The 25,356-nt window shown below is 41.4% G+C and overlaps 3 protein-coding genes across 10 annotated transcripts in view; 2 read left to right on the forward strand and 1 right to left on the reverse strand.

The window, feature by feature from the left end:
- slc4a2b (solute carrier family 4 member 2b) overlaps positions 1–11,251 on the forward strand; it is a 41,946-nt gene extending 30,695 nt beyond the window's left edge. For 4 of the 5 annotated variants that reach the window (XM_058630374.1, XM_058630366.1, XM_058630383.1 and 1 more), the window contains 18 exons: positions 495–631; positions 1,512–1,601; positions 2,109–2,289; positions 2,364–2,499; positions 3,093–3,297; positions 3,384–3,489; positions 3,581–3,765; positions 4,317–4,533; positions 4,616–4,819; positions 4,947–5,095; positions 5,676–5,870; positions 6,269–6,496; positions 6,913–7,002; positions 7,107–7,273; positions 7,458–7,711; positions 8,047–8,216; positions 8,376–8,549; positions 9,113–11,251. In XM_058630374.1, the coding sequence (XP_058486357.1) occupies positions 495–631; positions 1,512–1,601; positions 2,109–2,289; positions 2,364–2,499; positions 3,093–3,297; positions 3,384–3,489; positions 3,581–3,765; positions 4,317–4,533; positions 4,616–4,819; positions 4,947–5,095; positions 5,676–5,870; positions 6,269–6,496; positions 6,913–7,002; positions 7,107–7,273; positions 7,458–7,711; positions 8,047–8,216; positions 8,376–8,549; positions 9,113–9,193 (2,969 nt within the window). In that variant the 3' untranslated portion in view covers positions 9,194–11,251. The remainder of the gene's footprint in view (positions 1–494; positions 632–1,511; positions 1,602–2,108; positions 2,290–2,363; positions 2,500–3,092; positions 3,298–3,383; positions 3,490–3,580; positions 3,766–4,316; positions 4,534–4,615; positions 4,820–4,946; positions 5,096–5,675; positions 5,871–6,268; positions 6,497–6,912; positions 7,003–7,106; positions 7,274–7,457; positions 7,712–8,046; positions 8,217–8,375; positions 8,550–9,112) is intronic. The other variant, XM_058630401.1, reaches the window with a different exon arrangement.
- A 2,437-nt stretch (positions 11,252–13,688) lies between these two features.
- LOC131460142 (polyubiquitin-C-like) lies at positions 13,689–16,331 on the reverse strand. The gene has a single exon (XM_058630449.1). The coding sequence runs from the start codon at positions 16,060–16,062 to the stop codon at positions 14,029–14,031; it is 2,034 nt and encodes a 677-aa protein (XP_058486432.1). The 5' UTR covers positions 16,063–16,331; the 3' UTR covers positions 13,689–14,028.
- A 7,738-nt stretch (positions 16,332–24,069) lies between these two features.
- The window catches only part of LOC131461464 (nuclear receptor-binding protein 2-like), a 42,755-nt gene continuing 41,468 nt past the window's right edge, over positions 24,070–25,356 (forward strand). For 2 of the 4 annotated variants that reach the window (XM_058632745.1, XM_058632771.1), the window contains exon 1: positions 24,071–24,890. In XM_058632745.1, coding sequence (XP_058488728.1) covers positions 24,771–24,890 — 120 coding nt within the window. In that variant the 5' untranslated portion in view covers positions 24,071–24,770. Of the gene's footprint in view, positions 24,891–25,356 lie in introns of all 4 variants that reach the window. The other 2 variants (XM_058632763.1, XM_058632755.1) reach the window with 2 other exon arrangements.

Here is a 25,356-nt window from a genome sequence, read left to right on the forward strand (position 1 = left end):
AAGAATTAAGTCTTTTCTTTTTTTTTCCTCCTGGATCATCTGGTTTTCAGATAATGTGTTAAAACATTTATGAAGACCGTCAAAGGTTTCACTGTTTTTCACATAGATTTTACAAGTGCTGAGAAAGGTAAGATGATTAGTGATCATGATGGGATTTACTCTGTGTTTGCTTTTGTGTCCTTTTTAATTTTGTTATTATATTTTGCAGCTTGCAGACAAACATTTTTTTTTAAGATTGCCAGCAGCTCCAATGATGTTTGAAGTTATAACACCTGATAGAATTCCTGTTTACAGTGATGCGTTGTATCTGTGCCATTAGGGGTTGAGGTTTGAACTCTGGCAGAAATGTCAATGCAGTAAAGTAGAAAGCGTATTCAACCTTTTTTTTTTCTCCAATTTTTTGTGTAGAATTATCTCTCAAATGTTAAAGGTCCCTGTGTTTTCTCCAAACTTTATCCTAAACTCAGTCCCTCTTTTCTCCTGTGCTGTGACAGGTCATCGTTTTGAAGATGTTCCCGGCATGCGCAGACACCTGGTCAGAAAGAGCACCAAGGGACAAATGGTGCACATCGGTAAAGACCACAAGGAGCCGACCACTCGCAGCCGCAAGCAGGACCGAACACCACATGAGGTGAGTCGCTACTCATTCGCCAACTTGCAAAAAAAAACCCTATGTTTTATTAGACGCTTTAGGGACAGAATGTATTAAATTTGAGATCTAAATGCAATAATAAAAGAAGTGGACCTAGAGTCGTCGTCTTTACAGAAAGCTCTGCAGTCTCACCTTTGGCGTGGGGGTGAAGTCTGGGGTGGGTAGTGACACTACAAGTGTTTTGGCGTCAGAAGTTACACAATGGCGCTTAACATATCAGAGAACAGTTTTCCAGAGCCAGAGGTGAGACCTTTGCTTGTAATTTTGTAAGTTACAATGAAATAAAACACAAAATAATTAAGTCTGTACTCGTGCACATAATTTATTTATCCATCGTTAGATTGTATAAGAAAAAAACCAAAATAAATCTTTATATTTACAATGCAGTAGGACAAAAAAGAATTGGGGGGAAAATAAATGTTTACCTTTTTTTTTACTTCAGATTTGTACTTTTCCCACAAATATAACCGTACGTTGCATCAAATCCTGGGAAGTGTTTCCCCATCCTTTCTTTTGTCAAAGTTTTTTGTGGATGGGACAGGGAGGGAAGGACACAATTAAAAATGAATGAATGAATGAGTTCTTTTCTTTCACACATGGAAAGGAAAAGAGAGAGAGCGGAGCAGAGGTAACCAGACACTGGGAGCTCCACACACAGAGAGAGAGAAAGAGCACTATGTTTTATTAACACACACACACACACTCTCATACAGTACTCTAAGCCCCCAGCAGCCCAAGTAAACAACAGGTCGCTGTCAGGTGTGTGTGATGTGGAAGAGTCACCTGTGGGCATGTGTGTAAAAGTGACATCTTCTGTGTCAGTGTTTGAGACTCTCCTGCACCTGTCTCGCTCCTCTAGCGGTTACCGGTGACTCTGTACCGCTCTGTCTCACGACCAGAAGCCTTTCTGCTGGACTCGGTCTTTGGGCAAATGGCTCAGTACAAGAAGGTGAGGCTGGTTGACCGGCCGCAGTCAGGTCTGACTCGTGTGAGCGTGGTTTCACGGGCATGGCACATGACGGATTTACCAGCCTGTTTTGGGGTTTATTCCCCCCCCCCCCTTGAAGTCTTGCTTTACACAGGACTGTGACTGACCTGCATGGTGTTTATTTAATAGCCTGATATTTGTAACAAAGAGAGTGGAGAGATGTCCAACAGATAACTTTCTCTCCTGGACTCTGTTTTCAAGGATGTCCTGGTCTTTTTTGTGTGTTCTTATGCAGCTTTTTAAAGTTGAACACGAGGGTAGTAACCTGTGTGATGCCTCTGTTTGTTACACAGCATAATTGTGTGAAGTGATGTAGAATAAACTACTTTGTAACCCGGTAAGCACGAAGACACGCAAAACTCGTTTTGTTCAGGTGGAACTTTCTGTGCGTCCTGACCAGACACACAATGGGTGTTAGCCGCTGTATCTCACACAGTCGCGCTGTGATGCTGTGTGTGACGTTTCCAGGTGTTTGTGGAGCTGAATGAGCTGATCATGGACAAGAACCAGGAGATGCAGTGGAAGGAAACGGCCCGTTGGATCAAGTTTGAGGAAGACGTGGAGGAGGAGACGGACCGCTGGGGGAAGCCTCACGTGGCTTCTCTGTCCTTCCGTAGTTTGCTGGAGCTCAGAAAGACCATCTCGCATGGTAAGGAGGAGAAACGGAGTTTGAACATGTCGTCAGTGATGCAGAGCTCAGTGTGTGTGTGTGTGTGTTTGCAGGTGCAGTGCTGCTCGACCTGGACCAGAAGACCCTCCCTGGCATTGCCCACCAGGTGGTGGAGCAGATGATCATCTCTGATCAGATCAAAGCTGAAGACCGATCCAATGTCTTGAGGGCACTGCTGCTTAAACACTGGTGATTTGAACTGATTCAGCTTCAGTTTTGGAGCAAAAATCAATCTGTTAAGTCTCGACCACCTCCTGCACATTGATGTGTGATAGAAAAGGTGCTGCATATACAGTAGGACGTCCAAGTTGACTGGGCGTGTAGTGACCCATGTGTCATTCAAAAAAGGTCAGAAATGTTGTTAAGAATCGTGCAAAAATGATCGTCCACTATTTTCAAATGAAGATCTTTTATTCTTTTGCAGTCCTGTGTGCTTACATCAACAAATTAATTAAATTGTGAATGGATAAATAGCTAAACTAATGTAAAAAGCCTTAAGCTGTCATCAAAGCTGGGCAGCTTGATATTTCTTTATTTGTTTAATCTTGTATCCAAGAGGCTTTTCAGTTAAATTAGGTGAAACATCTTCATTCACTGGCTTATATCTACACTCCTGAGGATACAATGACCTGGATGATACTAGTTCATACTAGTACAAAGGTCCAACAGCTGTTAAACAGTACTGTATTGTTCGCCCTTGCTGCTGCTAGGTGGCTTCTTGCCTGGTCGTTCCCTCTCTTCCTCTTGCTCACCCTCTCTCTGCCGTTCCCTACCTCCCCTAGTCACCCGAGCGATGAGAAAGAGCACCACAGCCCCTTCCCCAGGAACATCTCCGCAGCCAGCCTCGGCAGCCTCATAACACACCACCACAATGCCAACCACAGCCACCAGCCGGAGCGATCTGTCACTGAACCGCTCCTGAGCACCGGCCACCCCACTGGAGTCGCAGGAGACACGCGCATAGACATGGAGAAGAGCGAAGTACAGGTATGTCCAGTGCATAATTGTTATCGAAAAGTTGGGGTTATTTCCTTAATTTAACTTCTAGTTTTGCTTTTTTTTTTTTTTTGCAGAAGGAGTCGACTCCGGTGCCCGGTATGCCACGGTCCAAGTCCAAACATGAGCTGAAGCTGCTGGAGAAGATTCCTGAGAATGCTGAGGCCACGGTCGTCCTTGTGGGTGAGTCTCTTATGCCCTTTAACAAACGTACGGCACCAAAACAAGCTTTAAAATGCATTCCTTCATTTTCATCCACCATTCTGACTTTTAGGAAGCGTGCACTTCCTGGAGCAGCCCACCATGGCGTTTGTGCGCCTGCAGGAGGCGGTGGAGCTGGAGTCCGTCCTGGAGGTCCCCGTGCCCGTCAGGTTCCTCTTTGTTCTGCTGGGACCTTCCTCCACCAGCATGGACTACCATGAGATTGGACGCTCCATCTCCACACTCATGTCTGACAAGGTGGGCACGGGAATCTGTCAATAGACTGTGCGGTCACACTAAGTCATGATAGACTGTTTTACACAAAACACAAAGGAAAATCTGATTTTGGCCACTAATCAAAAGGCAAACCAAATTAAATGAAAGCCAGCTTATGTCTGGTCTGTGGTACCATAATAACACAGCCCTTTCTAGCTGGAAACATCTGCTCATTCTCGTCTACTAAACTCCATTTAGATAGTCTGTGTTTTTGGATTGCAAGGCTACAGGAGCTGCTGGTCTACTGCTGCCTCATCTGCCAAGTTTGTGTAACTCGGGTAAATCCAAACAAAGAATTTTCAAACCCTGAATTCAGAAAATAACACATGATGGAGGCATCAACAAGTCCTGTGTGTCTTGATGTAAAAACAACACAAAAACATAGACTATAGCTGTCTTGGATTACATTAGATGAAGTGACTATGATCAGTTTTACTATCCTTTTTAAGAGGCAACAGTTACTGTATATAAACGGGAAAATATAGGCTAGAAAACCATGCGTTTTCTTTATTTATGGTTGAATTTCCTCCCAGCAATTCCACGAGGCAGCCTATCTGGCAGACGACAGGCACGACCTGCTGAACGCCATCAACAGCTTCCTGGACTGCAGCATCGTGCTGCCGCCGTCGGAGATGGCGGACGATGAGCTGCTGCGCTCCGTCGCTCGCTTCCAGCGGGAGATGCTGCGCAAGAGGGAGGAGCAGGAGGTCAAGCTGTTGGCCAAGGAGCCCAAAAGTTTCGAAGAAAAAGGTAATCATCTCTTCAAACGACGGTGTGCCTCTCGAGGGGCGTTCTCACTTGACTTACTGTCATTTTTGCTTTGTACACACAGAGGCTCTACTCTTACCCTCAAAGAAAGACGACCCTCTAGAGCGCACGGGACGCCCCTTTGGTGGGCTGGTACGAGACGTGCGTCGACGTTACCCAAAGTACTTAAGCGACTTCAAGGACGCGCTCAACAGTCAGTGCATGGCTGCCGTGATCTTTATCTACTTTGCTGCTCTCTCTCCAGCCATAACATTTGGAGGCCTTCTGGGTGAGTGGCACGGAGGAAACTGAAGGCTTCCCCTTTGTGCTTTTAGACAAAAGTCTTTTAATGAAACTTAAAACCCCTGTTTGCGTGTCCGTTTTGGTGATAATGCGTTGCGTGTCTCCGTTGCCAGGTGAGAAAACGGACGGTCTGATCGGAGTCTCGGAGTTGATCGTGTCAACAGCCGTGCAGGGTGTGATCTTCTGTCTGCTCGGAGCTCAGCCGCTGCTGATTGTGGGTTTTTCTGGACCCTTGCTAGTTTTTGAAGAAGCCTTTTACAGTGTAAGTGACCAGAAATGAGGTGTCTACGTTGTAACAACGACCTTCATTTTGAAACTTAACTTTGCATACTTACTTTTTTGAGTGAATTTCATCCTTAATAAACTCAGTTCCCCCCTTTTTATACTCTAACTTGCTTACACCAAACACATTTCCCCACATTTCATTCCACCCCACCCCAAATGAAGGCAACAAAGCATAGATTAATGAATTATTAATATTTTACATCTAATTGAAAATAAAACGCCTTAATTATCCTATAAAGAAACTTTTATTCCGTGTGAATGCTATTCTTTGCAATATTTTGGATCATTTTGTGTCATAAGAAAAAAAAAAAGATAAACCTCATTTTATTATTGTTTTTAGGAAAATTTTAGAAAAAGTGGCAAAACATTTGCTTTTATTAGTTATTATGTACATTTATTATGTGGATTTAGGTTTGGCTCAGGAAGTAGCTTCAGGTAAATCGTGTTACCTCTTTTTTCCAGCAGCGGGTATTGATATATAACCATTAAATGATCTATCTACCGCCCACTCTTCCATTAAAAATGCTTATCTAATGTTCTCTGTTTTTTAATAATAGTTCTGTAAAGCCAATGAGATGGAGTACCTAACTGGCCGGGTCTGGATCGGGTTTTGGCTCATCATCATCGTGTTTGTTACGGTGGCCTTCGAAGGCAGTTTCCTGGTCCGCTTCGTCTCCCGCTTCACCCAGGAAATCTTCTCCTTCCTCATCTCGCTTATCTTCATCTGCGAGACCTTCATCAAGCTCATCAAGGTAAACCCCCGGGACTTAAAATAACAACTCAGGTTTTTTTTGGCACGCTGCGGGATTACGTCCCTGACGCAAAACAGAACAGACTAATCTTTGGAATATATTCAAAGCCCGAGGTCGAAATGAGTGTGTTTTTCTTACAAGTGCAGCTCAAATCACCTGTGAGTGATTGTCCTCGAACGTTGAATGGATTTAGAGTTTTATTATCCGGGCTTATTGTTGTGAAAGCTGTGAACTGTGGTAGTTTTATGCCACAGGCTTAAGAGCAGTTAGGCTTTGGACTTATCTTCTAGAAAACGTGGTACTGACACCTTCAAGATGTGATGATAATCCCTAAATGTGTGTGTGTGTGTAATATACCGTGCACTGATTTCAACCTCCTCTTGTGTTTTTCCTGGCAGATTTTCAAGGAGCACCCACTGCAGCGCTGCTCCCTTGACAACAACACAGAAGGGGGCACTGCAACAGAAAATATCACCGTCATGATGAGTAACAGCTCCCTGCCTGTGGCGGTGAAGGTCAGAGGAGAACCTAACACGGCTCTGCTCTCTCTGGTCCTCATGGCCGGGACATTTTTCATCGCTTTCTACCTGCGCAAGTTCAAGAACAGCGCGTTCTTCCCCGGAAGGGTAAGGAGCTTGCATCACTCTCTAAAAGAGTCTTTATTTTTGTTTTGGAAATGCAATTTCTGCAACTAGACGACACCAGCTGTCAATCACACTTGTATATGATGTGCTTTATGGTCTATTTTCCCTGAAACGAGCGATTGAGACCATTAACTCCTCAGAAAAATGTTTACTGATGTTATCAATCAACTGGGAACGAGGCTCATTTTCCCAGGGATTTCCATTCAAACGGAGCGTTTTTGCAGGTTGTGGAGTCGCCCCCTGGTGTCTATTCATTATATATATCTATTCATATATCCTATGATCCATCCCTTCCTCAATGCTAGCAGTGTTAAATGTTACTTTATTGATACTATCAGGATGTGAAGTGGATTTCAAAACAGTATAAAATTGTTTATATACGTCTTGTGGTGTCTTAGTTTCGCAGGATTATCGGAGATTTCGGGGTGCCCATCGCCATCCTCCTCATGGTCCTGGTGGATTACAGCGTCGATGACACATACACACAAGTGAGACTCGAATACAAGCACTGCATCTTTATCTCCCGTCAAATACTGAGCATGTGAATGTTAATGCTCGGACGGCGTCGTCTTCCCTTCTTCTTCTCCCACAGAAACTGAGCGTTCCCGAAGGTTTCTCTGTGACGAGTCCCGACAAACGTGGCTGGATCATTAATCCTCTGGGTTCAGACGGAGAATTCCCAATCTGGATGATGTTCGCCTGCTGCCTGCCCGCTCTGCTGGTCTTCATCCTCATCTTCATGGAGACTCAGATCACCACGTGAGTAAACCTTTTACCTCTGTGCAATATTTGTTCCATAGATTCAAAAAGTTATTACTGATAAGAGGCTAAACATGTTATTCGTTTGATTTAAAAAATATTTATATCGTGTGGTGTTGACTTTAGTCTGTATGTGGAAAACCGAGTTTTAAATCATGACACTCGCACACGCGACTTCCTGCAGCCTGATCGTGAGTAAGAAGGAGCGGATGCTGGTGAAAGGTTCTGGCTTCCATCTGGACCTGATGCTGATCGTGGTGTTGGGCGGCACCTCGGCGCTGTTCGGCCTGCCGTGGATGGCCGCCGCCACCGTCCGCTCGGTGACCCACGTCAACGCCCTCACTGTCATGAGCAAGGCTGTCGCCCCCGGAGACAAGCCCCGCATCCAGGAGGTGAAGGAGCAGAGGGTCACCGGGCTCCTGGTCTCCATCATGGTCGGTGAGTGGCTGACACTGACACGTCGTCACCTTTCATCTCCTTATAAAAGGGAGACTTCAGGTTTTCTGGGGTCTGGCTGTATGAGGTATTGACACATCGTCAGCACAGACAGTGGTCTACTAGGATTTACTATGGAACCGCTTACTGTCCCATGTTTTTCTGGGTCCGTCGCGTATAGATTATAATTGGTGTTGTTAAGCTCAGTCAGTGCTGACTTTATGTCGGTACAACCCACTTTAACCACAAAAAAACAACTTAACTTTGAGTTTAAAGCTGCGTTTTACGTCGCATTTCATTGAGTGTTGTTTGTTTACCTTCCGCTCTTCTCTCTCCAGGCTTGTCCATTGTAATCGGTGACCTGCTGCGTCAGATCCCCCTGGCTGTGCTGTTTGGGATCTTCCTCTACATGGGTGTGATGTCTCTGAATGGCATCCAGCTGACGGAGCGGATGATGCTGCTGCTCATGCCGCCCAAGTATCACCCTGACCACACCTACGTGCGCAAGGTGAGGTGACATCAATCAATAATCCCAATTTATAGCATTGTTTTCCTTTTCCTTTTAGCAAATGACAACATTCGAAGCAAACCTATTGTGTTTAATTCTATAACAGCCAAGTTAGATGTTCACAGAGGTTTGATGCTCGTCAATCATGTCTGTTTACAGGTCCGTACGCTGCGCATGCATCTGTTCACCAGCATCCAGGTCGTGTGTTTGGCCGCTCTGTGGGCCGTGATGTCGACGCAGGCGTCTCTGGCTTTTCCCTTCGTCCTCATACTCACCGTTCCTGTCAAGATGTTTGTGCTGCGCCGCATCTTCAACGGCCGAGAGATGGCATGTGTAAGTTTGGCCACACGGGGGTGCAATATGCTGCTATATACGTATACAGTATATACAGTATATAGTATGTAGTATTTTGTCCACTACCGAGCTGCAGCAGTGAGGTGCCAATTTAGCAATTATGGCTAAATAAATTAATATTAAATTCTGTGTCGTCCAAACAAATTAATTGATTAATTATGAATCAATTAATTAAGTTTAAAAAGGAATAAAAAAAAAGCTTAAAATAAGGAAATAGAAAAACAATTTAAAGAAAGACATAGGTAGACATAAGCATAAGATATTTAAAAAAAGAAAAACAAATTGTAAAAGTTGATATTTAGTTAAAATATATTTAAATGAACAGATTACTGCATGCAGTTAAGGAATAAAGATTGATTCTTACTTGGATTATAGGTAAGAATATGAAAAAAAGGTATTCAAACATAAACAAATCAAAAATAATGTACTATTTTACTTAGCATGTCGTTTCTTCACTCCTCAAATTTGAGATTTTTCCTTGAATGTAGGAAGAGAAATGTGCTCTAACATGTTTCCTTTGACGTCTTTTATGCTTCCTCCAGTTGGACGCGGACGACGCGGAGCCAAAGTTTGACGAGCGCGACTGTCACGACGAGTATTCTGAGATGCACATGCCCGTTTAACGGTCGCAAGCGCTGACGACTTGTGCGGGACGCACCCCACAATGGGAGTCCCTCCGACATGAAACGCTTCTGGGACTGAAAAACTTGACGCCACATCAGCTGTGCACCACTGACCCGCCACATCACGAAGACATCAGCGCACAGTACGTCAAAAGCGTATTTAGGCGTTACTTGGGTCACTATTTAAGTCATTTTTATTAATATTAGCAGATTGTTTGGTGGGGGGGGGGGTCTGATTGTTCTGATTGTTGACAACACTTGAAAGTGAAATCCTACTGTTGTGAGTGAGTGGGTCACTCATTGCACACGTTTTTAAAACATGAATTTCAGGGGCAAAGTATTCCAAATCAAATGATATTAATCTGACGCTCAAAATGAATCGCGGTAAAAGTAGATACGTTTTAGCCCTGAAATGTTGCTCTCATTCACATTGAATATGTGGAGGATATGTGATATACATTCCTTTATATTATCAAGCTGTAGTTTTTGCTATTCTACTTTGTTGCTTTTGTGTGTGTGTGTGTGTGTGTGTGTGTGTGTGTGTTTTAAGCTCACCAAGCGCCTTATGAAGGAAATAAGCAGTATACTGAGAAAAGGTTATTTTCCCTCATTCTGTCTTATTTTAGACAGCCGATCACTTTACCCGCCTCCTGAAGCTCGTAGCACTTTTTAAAAAAACACCAAATCAGAACAATGACTGTATTTAACGTAATCATTTTATCTCTTTAGCGTCCGGTAAATTCACAAAATACCAGTGTTGTTTTAGCTTGCTTGTTAGATCATCTTTGGTTGATTTTTTTTTTTTAGCCTGTACTTTTGTAACTGATTAATTTGTTGTACTAATGTTTATTTGAGGGGGGGGGGGGTTTGTTTGTCAAAGTCTGGGTCTGTAAGTGAATTTAAATCACCAGCAGAGGGAGATGTTGCAGGACTGCAGTGATTATGAAACCAAACAGAACACAAACTCTGGTTACACCAGGACACATGTTTATGATTATGATCACAGTAGGATAATTATCATAATAATAATAATAATAATAATAACAACACAGATGATTAACGCACTAATGTTCTGCTGTAACTTGTCTCACATGGGTTCGGTTGGTTTCTGGGAATCGATGTAATATTTTTTTTTTTGGGTGTTTTCTTTGTTCAAGTGCCAAACTGTGGCTCATGCGAATGGTGTTGTTTTCAGATCAATAAGCTGCAGTTCAGTTCAAATCCTCTCAAATCTCCCTAACTGTGTTGTTTTCAGATAAGTTTAGGCCTAATCAACAAGTTTCTTTCTCATGGAACATTCCTTACTCAATCAAAATTAAATTCTTTTGCTAATTAAAATGATTTTATTCAAACTGACCGAATTGATACAAAACCTGTGTTGACAATCACAATATTGAAGCATTTCGAAGGCTTTTTAAATAATATATATGTGTTTTTTTTCATTTCATGTTGTAACTTGTATCAGTGTAACAGAACAGTTCGCTCCTCTGTTACACTTCCTTCCCTTCTGAACTGTCCCATCACTGGTGTGATCTTGTGCCTGTTTGGTGTCACAAAGTTGCACAAAATTAAAAGAAAAGAAAGAAGAAAAAGTGCCTGTTGGGACCATGAAGTGACGCTGTACAGCTACAAGTGTCTGTTGTGTTTGAAAAAGGGCGACACACGTTACAGTAGTTTGTACTTTTAATGTGCTCATAAATCAAACAGCTCTCCATTATTTATCCGTCACAATATAAGGCATTATTGCTTTGTCAGGAGTGTGTCACACAACCTTAGTTTTTCTTATGTACACACACACATTTAGCTGCAACATGGCCATGACACTGAAGGAGGATATTTATGAGATGAAGGCAGTGAAGTACACTGTCCGTTTTATGTCTGTGTTTTGTGCCTGTGAATGAAGTGAAGGTTGTTTATGTGCATCAAAGTATTTGTCGACGATGTGAAATGTGTTATCCATTTCATAAGCAATATAAAGTCTGTGAGGATATTGCTGATGCTCTCTTGTACATTAATGGTTCAAATATTGATGACAAATAAAAAGTTATTTTCTATTTATCATGGTGGTGGTTCTGTCATTTTTTTTTCAGTATAATTCGTCCTGGAAGCCACAATTAGGCATAAGGAAGTCCCTATGAGAACCCAAAATATTTACGTCATTGTGAAATTTAAAAACTCAATTTAAAGCTCTAGCATGTAGCTTTGATGACCAAAACACTGCACCCCCATGATACAAAATGTGTTTAATGTGCATTGTAGAGCCAAGCAGAAGTTTGTAGAGTGTAAATAAAAGCGGCCCAAGTGTTGAACCTTGTGGAACCCCAGAAATCCCCAGTATCAAAGGTTGGTGCATTAAATGGTGTTTTCAACATGAAGGAAGCTGATATGTTAAGTTTATTAACCTATAATTATGGAAAGTGTGAATTTTAGGGACAAAAGTTGATAGATTTTTCTCAGTTTTCCAGGATATGACAGTTTTTAAATCATTCAGCCTTGATATAAAACATATACAGATGGAAATCTGTACCTCGATCAGCTCCAAAGAAATAAATAAGAAATATGCTAATTGCACATTTGTACAGTGTAAATAAAAGGGGACCAAGTGTTGAACCTTGTGGAACCCCAAATGTCATATATTTGTAATTAAAATCGACTTGTTTAAGGACAATGTTTTGAGTTTGTGCATCAAATTCAGCTCTGATGTACAGATGGAAATCTGGACTTCACCTCATCTACAAAGGATAAGATCTTGAAGAACTGTCAGTGCTGCAGTGATGACAGAAAAACTGGAACATATAATCAAATTACTGTGAGGATCCATCTGATGAAAGAGTGGTATGAAGATGGTGGATCACCTGAGGCACGACTCAAACAAATAATATTTTCCAAATGGAAAGAGGGCTGTCCTTTAAAAGTGCACATAGAGGGAGGGGGTGGATCACAGTGTTCCCACTCTTACAGACAGTGAAGGAAAAGATGGCTGCACCACTGCTGCTGCTGCTGTTGAGCTTTGAAGCTCTGTTCTTTTCTTCTAACGCAAACAACGCTTACAATAAACTTTCTGATACCTACAGGAAAGGAGTGGACCTGGCTCTGGAGCAGCTCAGCTCACACACTGGAATCCAGCACCATTTCCTCTTTTTGAAGTCCCTCGTAAAGTCAGACGTTGAGGTAATATATTGGATGACTCAGGATAACTCGGTCTCTAGGCTTTTGTGAGTTGTCCAGATTTAACCCCCCTACTCTCACTCCTCAGCCTGGGTTTGATGTGATCTACGTCTACCACAACTTCTACCTCAAAGCCACCAGGTGCCCCAAAGGGACAGTGGACTCCACAGGGTGTCAGTTTAGAAACGACAGAGTAAGTCTGCCCTGATTTCAAGCTGCATTTCTTTAACTAAGCTCAGAAATGTGAAGGGTGAGAGTGGCTGCCTGCCCTGACTTGTCTCTGCTGTTTTGTTTGTGTGCGTTCATGCAGCCGTTAATGGACTGCGCAGTTTGCTACAAAACCTTCAGAGGAGAAATTCAAGACGAGCCCAAACCTTATGTTGACTGCGTCCACAAACCGTCCCTCACACAGGTAAGTCTGCTCCACATTTTAATTTTTGATAAAAAAAAATCTCTTCTTGTATCTTCTGTGATTTAAGTCTCCTTTATTTTAAATTAACAAAACCACACCCCTTTCCATGTGTTTCTTCATGACAGGAGATGAGGGGGATCAGAGTGAATCACTGCAACGAAATAGGTTACAGCAGCGGAGCTCCGACTCTACTGGCATCGACTGGAAACTAACATTGTCTGGAAATATGTGGATCATGTAACTCCTAGTTAACTGTATATCTTCATGAATCTCAACTCATTATTAGTGTTATCGTAAAGGTGCAGTATGTAAGAATTAGTTACATCCCTCTTTTTCCCAACCACACTACACTACAGGAACCAGCGTAAAGGGAAATATGGTTGCCCTCAAATACAAGAAAGAATGTTGTTTTCCTTTTGCTTAGCAAACCAAACAAAATGTATTTTTAAGTGATTATACATGTATACAAACCCATATAGGTATGGGTGGTTTATTTAGTTTCGTCCAATAAACCCTCCTAAACTTTACACACTGGACCTTTAATTTTTTTTTTAACTTGTGTCACATTTTCAATCATTTATTGCTTACTTCAAAACATTTGTTTAATTTCAGTCATGTTATAGAGAAAGACTGATAATTACTTAACCTAGTTTGCAGCCATCTCACTCTACCAGCATGCCTATTTAATCTTACTCAGTACTGCGTAGTCGTCTGTCAAAGGTTTGAATGTAACCGACGTTTGTTTATAATAAAGTTACACACTACAGCTTTAACTTGAAGATACTCAAGATTGTCTACGTCTTCATGTTTTTCCAGAAGTCTGTTTTATTGTGCTGACTATGTCCAAAATGACTCAATTAACCTTTCGTTTGTTAAGCTTTATTTCAATAAAATCAAATTTAAAACTTTGAGCAAAGGATTACCTATTGTTTTTGTAAATTCCCAATTTTTCTCCCCAAACTGGCCGTTATCACAAAACAAGAGAAAATTAATTAACATAAAGCTCTTTGATATACAGCAGAGAGAAGAAATGTTTGTAAATTAAGAGATGACAGTTAATTCTGAGAACTACAGCAAATCATTTGTATTTTGCATTCCATTGCAGTGTCCATAATTCCCCAGCTGTTAACTGTCAAAGATGAGACTGCACATCTGGAGGAAAGACTTCCTTATCCTGCATTCTTGCCGACATTGTAATGGTCTTGTCATTCAAGGTAAGACCATTAAAACATAATGCTCTGCCTCTCAGGCAGAGCTAAAGATGGAGGATGAACTCCTTCTGGTTGTTGTAGTCGGAAAGGGTGTGGCCATCTTCCAGCTGCTTGTAAGCAAAGATTAGTCGCTGCTGGTCTGGAGGGATGCCCTCCTTATCCTGGATTTTGGCCTTGACGTTTTCAATGGTGTCACTGGACTCCACCTCCAGGGTAATGATCTTTCCAGTCAGGGTCTTTACAAATACCTGCATTCCTCCTCTTAGGCGTAGCACAAGATGGAGGGTTGACTCCTTTTGGATGTTATAGTCGGAGAGGGTGCGCCCATCTTCCAACTGCTTGCCAGCAAAGATTAGGCGCTGCTGGTCTGGAGGGATGCCCTCCTTATCCTGGATTTTGGCCTTGACGTTTTCAATGGTGTCACTGGACTCCACCTCCAGGGTAATGGTCTTGCCGGTCAGGGTCTTTACAAATACCTGCATTCCTCCCCTTAGGCGTAGCACAAGATGGAGGGTTGATTCCTTCTGGATGTTATAGTCGGAGAGGGAGCGGCCATCTTCCAACTGCTTGCCAGCAAAGATTAGTCGCTGCTGGTCTGGAGGGATGCCCTCCTTATCCTGGATTTTGGCCTTGACGTTTTCAATGGTGTCACTGGACTCCACCTCAAGGGTAATGGTCTTGCCAGTCAGGGTCTTTACAAATACCTGCATTCCTCCCCTTAGGCGTAGCACAAGATGGAGGGTTGACTCCTTTTGGATGTTATAGTCGGAGAGGGTGCGCCCATCTTCCAACTGCTTGCCAGCAAAGATTAGGCGCTGCTGGTCTGGAGGGATGCCCTCCTTATCCTGGATTTTGGCCTTGACGTTTTCAATGGTGTCACTGGACTCCACCTCCAGGGTAATGGTCTTGCCGGTCAGGGTCTTTACAAATACCTGCATTCCTCCTCTGAGGCGTAGCACAAGATGAAGGGTTGATTCCTTCTGGATGTTATAGTCGGAGAGGGAGCGGCCATCTTCCAACTGCTTGCCAGCAAAGATTAGGCGCTGCTGGTCTGGAGGAATGCCCTCCTTATCCTGGATTTTGGCCTTGACGTTTTCAATGGTGTCACTGGACTCCACCTCTAGAGTAATGGTCTTGCCGGTCAGGGTCTTTACAAATACCTGCATTCCTCCTCTTAGGCGAAGCACAAGATGAAGAGTTGATTCCTTCTGGATGTTATAGTCGGAGAGGGTGCGCCCATCTTCCAACTGCTTGCCAGCAAAGATAAGACGCTGCTGGTCTGGAGGGATGCCCTCCTTATCCTGGATTTTGGCCTTGACGTTTTCAATGGTGTCACTGGACTCCACCTCCAGGGTAATGGTCTTGCCGGTCAGGGTCTTTACAAATACCTGCATTCCTCCCCTTAGGCGTAGCACAAGATGAAGGGTTGATTCCTTTTGGATGTTATAGTCGGAGAGGGAGCGGCCATCTTCCAACTGCTTGCCAGCAAAGATTAGGCGCTGCTGGTCTGGAGGGATGCCCTCCTTATCCTGGATTTTGGCCTTGACGTTTTCAATGGTGTCACTGGACTCCACCTCCAGGGTAATGGTCTTGCCGGTCAGGGTCTTTACAAATACCTGCATTCCTCCCCTTAGGCGTAGCACAAGATGAAGGGTTGATTCCTTCTGGATGTTGTAGTCGGAGAGGGTGCGCCCATCTTCCAACTGCTTGCCAGCAAAGATTAGGCGCTGCTGGTCTGGAGGGATGCCCTCCTTATCCTGGATTTTGGCCTTGACGTTTTCAATAGTGTCACTGGACTCCACCTCAAGGGTAATGGTCTTGCCAGTCAGGGTCTTTACAAATACCTGCATTCCTCCTCTTAGGCGTAGCACAAGATGGAGGGTTGACTCCTTCTGGATGTTATAGTCGGAGAGGGTGCGGCCATCTTCCAACTGCTTGCCTGCAAAGATTATACGCTGTTGGTCTGGAGGGATGCCCTCCTTATCCTGGATTTTGGCCTTAACATTTTCAATTGTGTCACTGGTCTCCACCTCCAGGGTAATGGTTTTACCGGTCAGAGTTTTCACAAAGATCTGCATTTTGAAACAGCAAATACCTCCAAAATGGAATCTGTGATAATGAGTTGTCCAAATGGTGCTTATGAGGTATCTATCAAACAAGAATGTGTCATACCTCCTTTTAAGTCACTTTGATCTATAACATTGCATCACTTTTCCTTTCATGTCACTTTGATGAGATCATAGTTAGCTCAACAGGAGTTTGAGCTAACAGGAATTTGGACACATTTGTGGTCTGATACTATTATTTGTGTGTGATAGGTAATAGTATTTTATATTCATGTGCAGCAGATAATCTCAAACTCAAATGATAAAGGCTGCTGAAATGGTCAGGAGGGGGCCGGTCATACAGTACACACAATCCAACATACAAAAAACTTCCTGTTTTGCACACAATTTTGGTTAAAATATATTTTTACATTGCATTACATGTAACATTTATTTCAACAAGTCCTCTTTTTGCACTGGGCCCCCTTTCAACCAGTTTAGAATTAAGAGAGAAAAAATTGCTGTTGTGAAGACTTACACTAGGTCTTTAACTATTAATGAAGATTTGTTTGTGTGATCGCTGTAATTAATGAACGTAAACTTGCATTTTTCTGTCGGAGAACTCTTATACCCATCTTACCTCAGATTTGTCTTTTGTGGCAAGAGAGCATCACAGTCATGGATCTAAAATGTTTTTCTCCTGCTTGATTAATTCTGATGATGACCCACTTTACTCCTAAAGAGAGTTAAGATAGATTTTGTGTGGCTGGCCCTTTTTCTTTAAGTGAGTCATTAACTGAATTCAGAGAAAAGGGCAGATTCCTGTAAGTGACCACCTGATTTATGCGATAATGTCAACTTTAAACGTTGACCCATGAAGTATTGGGCTCATTTCCAGGACCAGGATTGCTAATCTATTGTGATTAGATTTTCAGGATATGAGTGTAAATCCACATCTTGTAAGCTGTTTTGATCCTGTGGAAACTCCCCACTTTGAGTGTGTTTTGTTAAGACAAGCCTTAATCTCTGTCCCCCCCGGGGGGGTTTCGGGGAACTGGGGCTTACAACACAAACAGCAGGAGCTGCAGGCTGTTTCATGGTCAGTGTGTTTCGTTTCATGATTTACTCCTACAGCCATAATAGGGCTTGTTTTGGATGTGAGTGCTGAATCTCTGCGGGAAGAGGAGGGAGTTCATCCCTCACCCTCAGAGCTGAGCTGCTGCTCCTCTGCTCTTCTCACACACTCGGAGGAAGATGGCTGGTGGTCTGCTGTTGCTGCTTTGTGCTGGAGCTGCACTCTTCTCAGTGAAGGCCCAGGACGCTTACGAGGAGCTGCCTGAAAACTTCAAGATAGGAGTCGATCTGGCTCTGGAGCAGCTTAACTCTCATGCTTGGGTGCACCACCATTTTCGCTTCCTGAGGAGTGTGGGCAAGTCAGAAATTGAGGTAAACTATGAGTTTGAGATTTTTAAAATCCGCTGTTTATTTTTTGAGACTCGAATGAGTGTTCCGAAAATGTGTCTTGATATTTTCCATTTAAGTGAATTCTTTTTATTAATTACTAATTTAAATATAATTTCTCAACTTTTTATAAAGTTAAAAAAACATTTTAGAAATTCCGGTTCTGATGCATTTTAAGAGTCAATATAACTGGAAATATATAAATCACAGCTAGAATGAACCCAATGCGTAATCAAAATAAACTTCTCTGCTGTTTTATAAAGATGAACTGTACTTTATGCAATTTTGGCCTAACTTTTAATCTACTTAATTGTGAGTACTTAAAAGTGAGGAGAACATGTATAAAGTCTAGTTTTGATTCATGATGAGTTAAGAAAACTGGACTTATAAAGATTATAAAGCATTCTTCCACACTTTAAAAACTATAGGGAAAACAGTGTCAAATCTGGTAGATTCATTTAAAAATGAAAGTAAAGAAAACTAGAATTTATTATTGACCACAACTGTAATTTTTAAATCAGAATAAAGTATTCAGATTAAAAAGTGAGGACAAAATGAAAATTCTGTTTGTGATTCATTTCACTTCCAGTTTCCTTTACTCACTGGATGTGTGGTAAGTGTCTGGCACACCCACGCTGCCTTCAGGGAACTCTGGTTAATACTTGTTTCACATCTGCTTTAGGTTCACTTTGAATCCTTTAAATGTCAACATGTTTTCATCAGAGAGGGAAGAAAAAAAGAAGACTACATTCCTTCAACTCTGATACTTGATACTTGACACATGAATTGGCCATGAATCGGTTGTTGACTTGGAGAAATGCCACCCAAGAAATATGAAGCAACTGCAAAACAGACACATGATTTTATTATGCCAGAGTTCTTCAGTTTTATTTTGTAAAGCACTTTTCATGCACAAAAATAGATTCCTTCTGCTGTACTTAGACACATAAAAAAACCTCAGGCTTAACACAAGAAGTAAAATAATATTTTAAAGGGTAAAAGAAGTGAAACATAAAATTAATATATGAATAAAAATGTAATTATACACATAAAACAAATATAAAATAGTGATGTATGGTGTGGAATGGTTTAGTTAAGGGCTATTACGATTATTATTTATATACCTTAACATGTTGATCTAATAAAACAACAAAGATGTGGTTGGTCGTGAGTTTTCATGTGGCGCCACCAACAGGTCAAACTTGTCTACTACTTCTGTTTGTGACCAAAATTAGAAAGGTTGAGTGAGTGACAGACAATAGTTAATCAATATTTAATGTTCTAGGGTAGATGGGGTAGAAAGAGATGTACATTTCATGTATCTGTGACAAAATATTCTATTTTACAAGTCAATGAAATGGATTCTTTATATTTTATTGTCCTAAATAGAAATTTGACAATTCATTTCGCCTTCGTTTAATGATTTAAGTTTAATTACCCAGTACCACCTGAGTAAATGTTGAGCTCTCGAAGAAACACCATTATCACCACCGTTAAAATACAGTGGTGTAAATAGTTTTAAGCAAAGTCAGTTACTGACATTTCACATCCTCCTCTTCCTCACATATACTTTATATGTTATTTGTTTCATTTTCTACACACTAAGGTCAAAATTCCTCAGCTCCACTTTGATCACATACCGTGGTATATACAGCAGAACAGTATTTATGAATTTCCTCCAACTACCACTGGAGGACGCTTGCATAACAACGGGTGGTACCACAATTTGAGAACCATGCATGTAAAACAGCTACAAATCTCTCTCTGGTCCTTGTCTCTTGCAGAGTGGCTTCGGTGTGAAATACATCTACCACCACTTTTACCTGAAACCCACCAGATGTTCCAAGAGAACGACTGAGTCCAGCGCTGAGAGGTGTCCCTTCAGGAATGATAGGGTGAGCAAATGTCGCAGGAGAGACCAATCTTCTTCTTCTTCTTCTTCTTCTTCTTCTTCTTCTTTTCTTTTCACATTGACTTAAACTTAATTTTTTTTTTTTACAGCCTGTCATGGACTGTGGAGTTTGCTACAAAACAGTAGCAGACCTGATAGAAAGTCCCCCCAAGCCGTACGTTCACTGCATCCAGAAACCGAGACTCACAGAGGTACTTTTATCTTTTTACTACCACTTTTTTACATCTGCCTTTTCTTTTTTTTCTTTTTTTTTTAGCTTTTAACATGTTATAATAGTCCTCTGTATGTAGACCTACTATTGCATGTGGTCAGCACTTAAAGGGCTGTTTCACCCATTTTTCCACTGGTCAAATTAAGAATAAACCCAAGATTCTGGTGATGCTGCTGCATTTGTTTTATTTTCATGCTCTTTAATAAAATTTAGTTTATTTTCATTTTTGCAGTTAAGAGGTTGTGAGGTTCTTCTTCTTATAACACGTGTAGGGATTTTATTTTACATATCTCTGGGTGAAATGTCTATATTAGGTCCATGGTTCTCAAACTGTGGTACGTGTAGCACCAGTGGTATGTGAGGAAAACTGTGTCAGTTTGTGTATATTTGACACACAGGTAAATATTTTATTGCATATAATCTTTCTTCTTCTTTGTTTAATGTATTTTTCTTAGTTTATCGTAAGGCTGTGAATCTCTGTATTTCTCATTCTAATAAAATACATAAAATCATACTGATGACATCATGTAAAGTTGGTCAATCCAAACATGGGCATCAGGTTTTAGGATATTTTGTTAAGTTCTACTCTTTCTTTTCTTTTATTATTGTTTTTATTATGGTTTTATTATTTGATGTTTTACCAAAAAGCCTGTACATGTGCTGCATGAAAATATTTCTATTTCAAAACTCGACAAACCTCTCACTTTAGACATTATTGTGCTAAAACGAGTCAGCACTGACTTTATTTGCTGTACTTCATACATGGCAAGTTCGTCCTTCACACAAAAGATGCTGGAAGTGACCTTTTTTTGCTTGTGTTTGCTCTCCTTTTTCAGGAAATGAAGACAACCAGGTTGGAGCACTGCAAGAAAATGAGTTACAACAGTGGAGCTCCGACACTTCTGGCTGTGTCCACCGGCTAAAGACAATACAGCCCAGTACGCTTTACTACTTCACTGTTTTACTAACACGTTTCAAATCATCACATTGTGTTTGATAAAACACTCACATGAATCTATAGCCTTGTTAAAACTGCTTTATTCTTGTTTATTATTTGTTTATTGTTGGACGAGAAGGTCTGGCTCACAATGAAATATTCTCGAAAGGAAAAGCCAAAAACACAAAAATGTGTTTAGGTGTCTTTAAGGGTTAATGTTAAGGTCATATCGCCCTGCCCCACCCCTACCAGTCCCTCCTGACCAGACTAGACACTAAGTCACCCCCAGGACATTTATGTTTGAGATCCTTGGTGTAAAAAATAGTGAAATATTATATTCAAGTAGATTTAATTCACAAGAAGCAGCAACATCAGAGTGTTTGAAGAGTCTGGAGATTTTTCTTCGACAATCAGTAATTCAGTGTGATCCACTTCCAAAGAGAAACAGTCAATGTGAAAGAAGTGATTGCAACTGCAACAACGTACCACAAGAGGTCGCACTTACCCTTTTGAATCTTCATCACATTTTAACTTCAGTCAAAAGAAATACAGTTGTCAATGTTCCTTACTGAGAATCCAATAAATACATCAATGTGTCAATATGCATGTCAATTTAATTATTAATCAGTTGATTTGTTGTTTATCACTATATCATATTTATTAACTTTAAAATAGAGAGATGACACTAAACATACTAAAGGTTTGTATTTTTTACCACTTCTAACACTTCGTTTTTTGAAACAACCATGTTGTGCCCCGCAGGCGTCTAGACAGCACCAGTGTCCGCTTCCCTCTGCTCCCTGTGCCAAGAATAAATCTCATTACCAGTGAGAGGAATTGACAGATCACAGCCTTTTGTGTGAAAACTGTGCACTAAAAATAGAGTGGGGTTGTGAAAACTGTACGAACCCGTGATTACAAGTGAAAGAAACCTGGCACTATTGAACACTGAGGTTCAAAAAGTATTGAAGTAAATGAACGCCATTTTGTAAATCACAATGTTTGAGTTTTAAAGCCAAACCACTAGATGGCAAACTATATTTGTACCAAAAGAAATGTTCCCATGAAGCAATACAAAAACCCCAGCTTGATATTTAGAAATACCGTATTCCTTCTTCTCTGCATCTTTTCAAAACCTGCACTCATGTTAAAGTTCCCTGAGGAGTTTTTTCTGTCTGTGTCGCTCCAAGTCTCAGAGAAACTGTCATTTACAATGTTTTCTGACCAGAAATATTAATAAAACTGAGCCTCGACCTCAAATAAAGACTTTATTGTCAGTTTCTGGAGCAAACAAATGTTCAGCTCCTCGGATTCTTGCATTGTTGATCTCTTGAAACCCAATTAGGATTTAATTTTTGTAGCATAGGTTTGATGAGAATTCATTTTTTAATCAAAGCTCTGCCGCCCTAATAATACTTTACACACTTTGCTTTTATGAATAAACTTGTCTAATAATATTGAATAGGGATATTTGGAGTGTAACTACTGTTTCATCTCTGCATTTTTGCATGTTTTAATAACAGCCAACATGAGACAACAGCTCATTGTCCCTTTTTTATTAACCATAAACAACAACCAGACTCCTCTCTGGTGTTGGCTCTGGTCTTTAACATAGAGACTAGCAGTGTTTCAGGCTCTGAATCCAGATCTTGTTGGTTTGGTTTTACAAGGGTGTGGGCTGAAAAGTTAATAGGCTGACTAAGAAGGAAGAACACCAGAGCGATTCAACATGGTGTGCACTAAATTCAACCTTTTGTGATATTAACTGCAACGTTTCCGTCCAGATAAACCCGTATTTGATCGCTAACAGAGGACTTTGAACATGAGGCAATGTGGTGTTATCAAAAATCTGCAGAAAAAGCCCCCACGGACATTCATGCTGACGTGGTTTCTTCATAAGGTCAATGATGCTCTAGTGGTTTAGGGAGAGCCTTGAAAATTACCCAAGGTCCGGACGTCGTGCCACATCCACCACACAAGAAAACATTGATCGTATTCACCACGTGGTGATGGACCACAGATGTTTCACTGTTAATCAGAGAGACAATGCTGCGAGCATCTCCTGTGCAGGAGTAGAGAACATTCTTGACACGGTTTGAAGCAGAACCAACTGGCTTTCTTGAACGTTTCCTAACCCAGGAGAAGTATTGGGGCCACCAATTTGAGCCAGAGACAAAAAGGAGGACTTCTTTGACTGCAAGGATGAGAGATGTTACCAACACCCATGACAGAAGTGTGTAGACCACAAGGGAGACAATTTTGAAAAACCTTATTTGGTCAACTTTGACTTGAACTCTTCAGCCCACCCTTATATGCTGTAACAAATGACCTATGCTTAACAAGTCTGCCCAAAAGAAAGAAACTAAAACTAAAATAACAGAAGGAAAGACCTAGAAGTCATCACACGTTGATCACTGAATGGGCCAAAGTGAAGCTAAGACTCAAGAGTTTCCGTATAAAATGACACAAAACAAGCACTTGAATGACAAAAGAAGACTCTCACTGACTGACTGAGCCAGAGAGTCTGCAGTGAAATGCAAAACAAACATAAGAAGGCGCATGATGACCTAGAAGATGCCAAACACACCGATTAATACACACAAGGACACCGAGAGTGACAACAAAGACACAAAACTGAAGGAAAACCATATGCAAAGGGATATAACAAATGAAAAATTGCACGAGTACACAAATCGACATTTGATTTCAGGTTATATGAGTATAATTTTTATACATCAAAATTATTATGACATCATGAGAAAAAAAAGTGTATATTAGAGTATATTAGTACAACACATGGTGAATTCATTTTCATTATGTAATCTGAAATAGTAGTCGTGTTTAAAATCAATCCAAATGCATTGTGAAAAAAACAAAGATTATTTTCTAATCTAGCATCATTTCATGTTAAAAATGAATGAAGGTGTTTATTCTGAATTCAATTAAACCAGTGATACCTAAAAGTGTAGGTTGCAGCCCCCTGGTGTAACGCAACGGTACTGCAGGTGAGCCACAAAATAAACACATTTTTATTTATTTTTTTATTTCCAGCCTCCAATACGTTTATACAATTTTAAAATAATATTAGAGACTGATTTAAGTTTATTTAAACTTGCTATTTGAAAGTAAAGTAAACAATCTTTTTTCAAAGTAGAATTAAATTATTCAACACAGAAGCTGCATTCAAAGCTAAAATGTTAGTATCAGCATTTTTATTAAGTGTTGGTGGATCACAGAAGGTTTAAAGAAGTCAGAAATGGGTCAGAAGTGTCTTAAATTGGCAGATTATTATTCTTATTATTATACTTATTATTATTTATGTTTAACTTATTCACTCATATTCACACTTTTGATAAAAAAAAAAACAGGATAATGGATTAAAACAGTGTTTTGTGATGTTATTTTAACACAGTTTACAACACTAATCATTTAAATGGCAGCGATTGTGCCGCAGCTCCCGGACACGCCTCCTTAAATACGTGCTGCGCACTTGGTGCAGCCTTTACGGTAATGTGTCCCGACACTCTGCGCACCGTGGCAGGCAGCCAGGAACCCACGGCTGCTTCAAAACACTGACAACGACGCGCGTGGAAGATGGTCGACACTCGACGAGGGGAAAAAAAACATGAAGTCCTCTGCGTAAAAACAGGCGTCGTCTGAGGCGAACGCTGCTCGAACTGGACGCCAGCGCGAACCGTTTCTGCTGCTCTGAGCGAACTTGAGCCGCCGCTGTGTGACTGCAAATATAAAAGCTGGGGGAAAAAAAACCCATTTCGCAACCTATTTTGTGTGCAGAGGCTGCGGGGCGCACGGAGAAGAAGAGGAAGAAGTGTGGGATATAACACGTCCACGCTGCTCACACGCGGCACGTACACGTCTGTGTTTTACGGGAAGGGGTTTCAGTGAAGAGGAGGCTACTGCTGGTTTTTAAAACAAATACCAAAGAGAGAGGGAGGAAGAAAGAGAGAGGGAGCTGCTGGTGTCTCCGTGTGGAGGGAGGGAGGTAGGGAGGTATTGAGAGAGACAGAGAGAGAGAGAGAGAGAGGGAGGGAAGGATCAGTGCGCAGACAAGCGGCGGAGCGTCTCTGCGCTACCGCTCGTCTCAACGACACACAGGACAGGACGAGGAAGAAGAGGCGGAGAGAGAGAGCGAGAGAGAGAGAGAGGGAGAGGATCTTAGTCCTTAGTGTGGGGATCTGCACCAAACACACGGTGTGAAAATGACGATGTCCGTCCCGGAGAGGAAATCAGGATCTGAGGGGAAGGAGGAGGAGAGCGAGGATGAGAGTGAAATCCTGGAGGAGAGTCCGTGCGGCCGCTGGCAGAAGCGCAAAGAGCAGGTTAGTGCTGCTGCTGCTGCTCCGTGGGTTTGTTTATGTGTCTGTCTGTGTGTGTGTTTATATGTGTTACCACTGTAGGACCGTCACTGCCACTGACCCTGTCATGCCAGTGGTCCTCGTGGAGGAACTAGGTAAGATCAGGGCTTAGGTTTGATTTGTGTTTAAGTTAAGGTTAGGGTTAGACCTTAACCCTTAGAGCACAGAGCATTTAGGCGGCTTTTTCTTCCCATTACTATAACAATGTAAAATGTATATACAGAGGCTATAAGAATGTGCAATATAGAATGTCTTATATCCTTCTTTACAACATAACCTATAGGCAATCTGATGGCATGATCTTTGGTTCCATTTTTCACTAACTATATAAACACACCTGAGCAAAAAGTACTCAAATGTCCAAACATCAGATTGAATGTGTGACAACTGATCTGTGCCACGGGAGCACTAAGGGTTAAGTGGTTATGGT

Source organism: Solea solea, chromosome 1 (genome assembly GCF_958295425.1).
Source record: "Solea solea chromosome 1, fSolSol10.1, whole genome shotgun sequence".
Taxonomy (NCBI): domain Eukaryota; kingdom Metazoa; phylum Chordata; class Actinopteri; order Pleuronectiformes; family Soleidae; genus Solea; species Solea solea.

Excerpts from the sequence above, each read along its gene's own strand:
- LOC131460142 (XM_058630449.1), bottom strand. The coding sequence starts at position 16,062 with ATGCAGATCTTTGTGAAAACTCTGACCGGTAAAACCATTACCCTGGAG.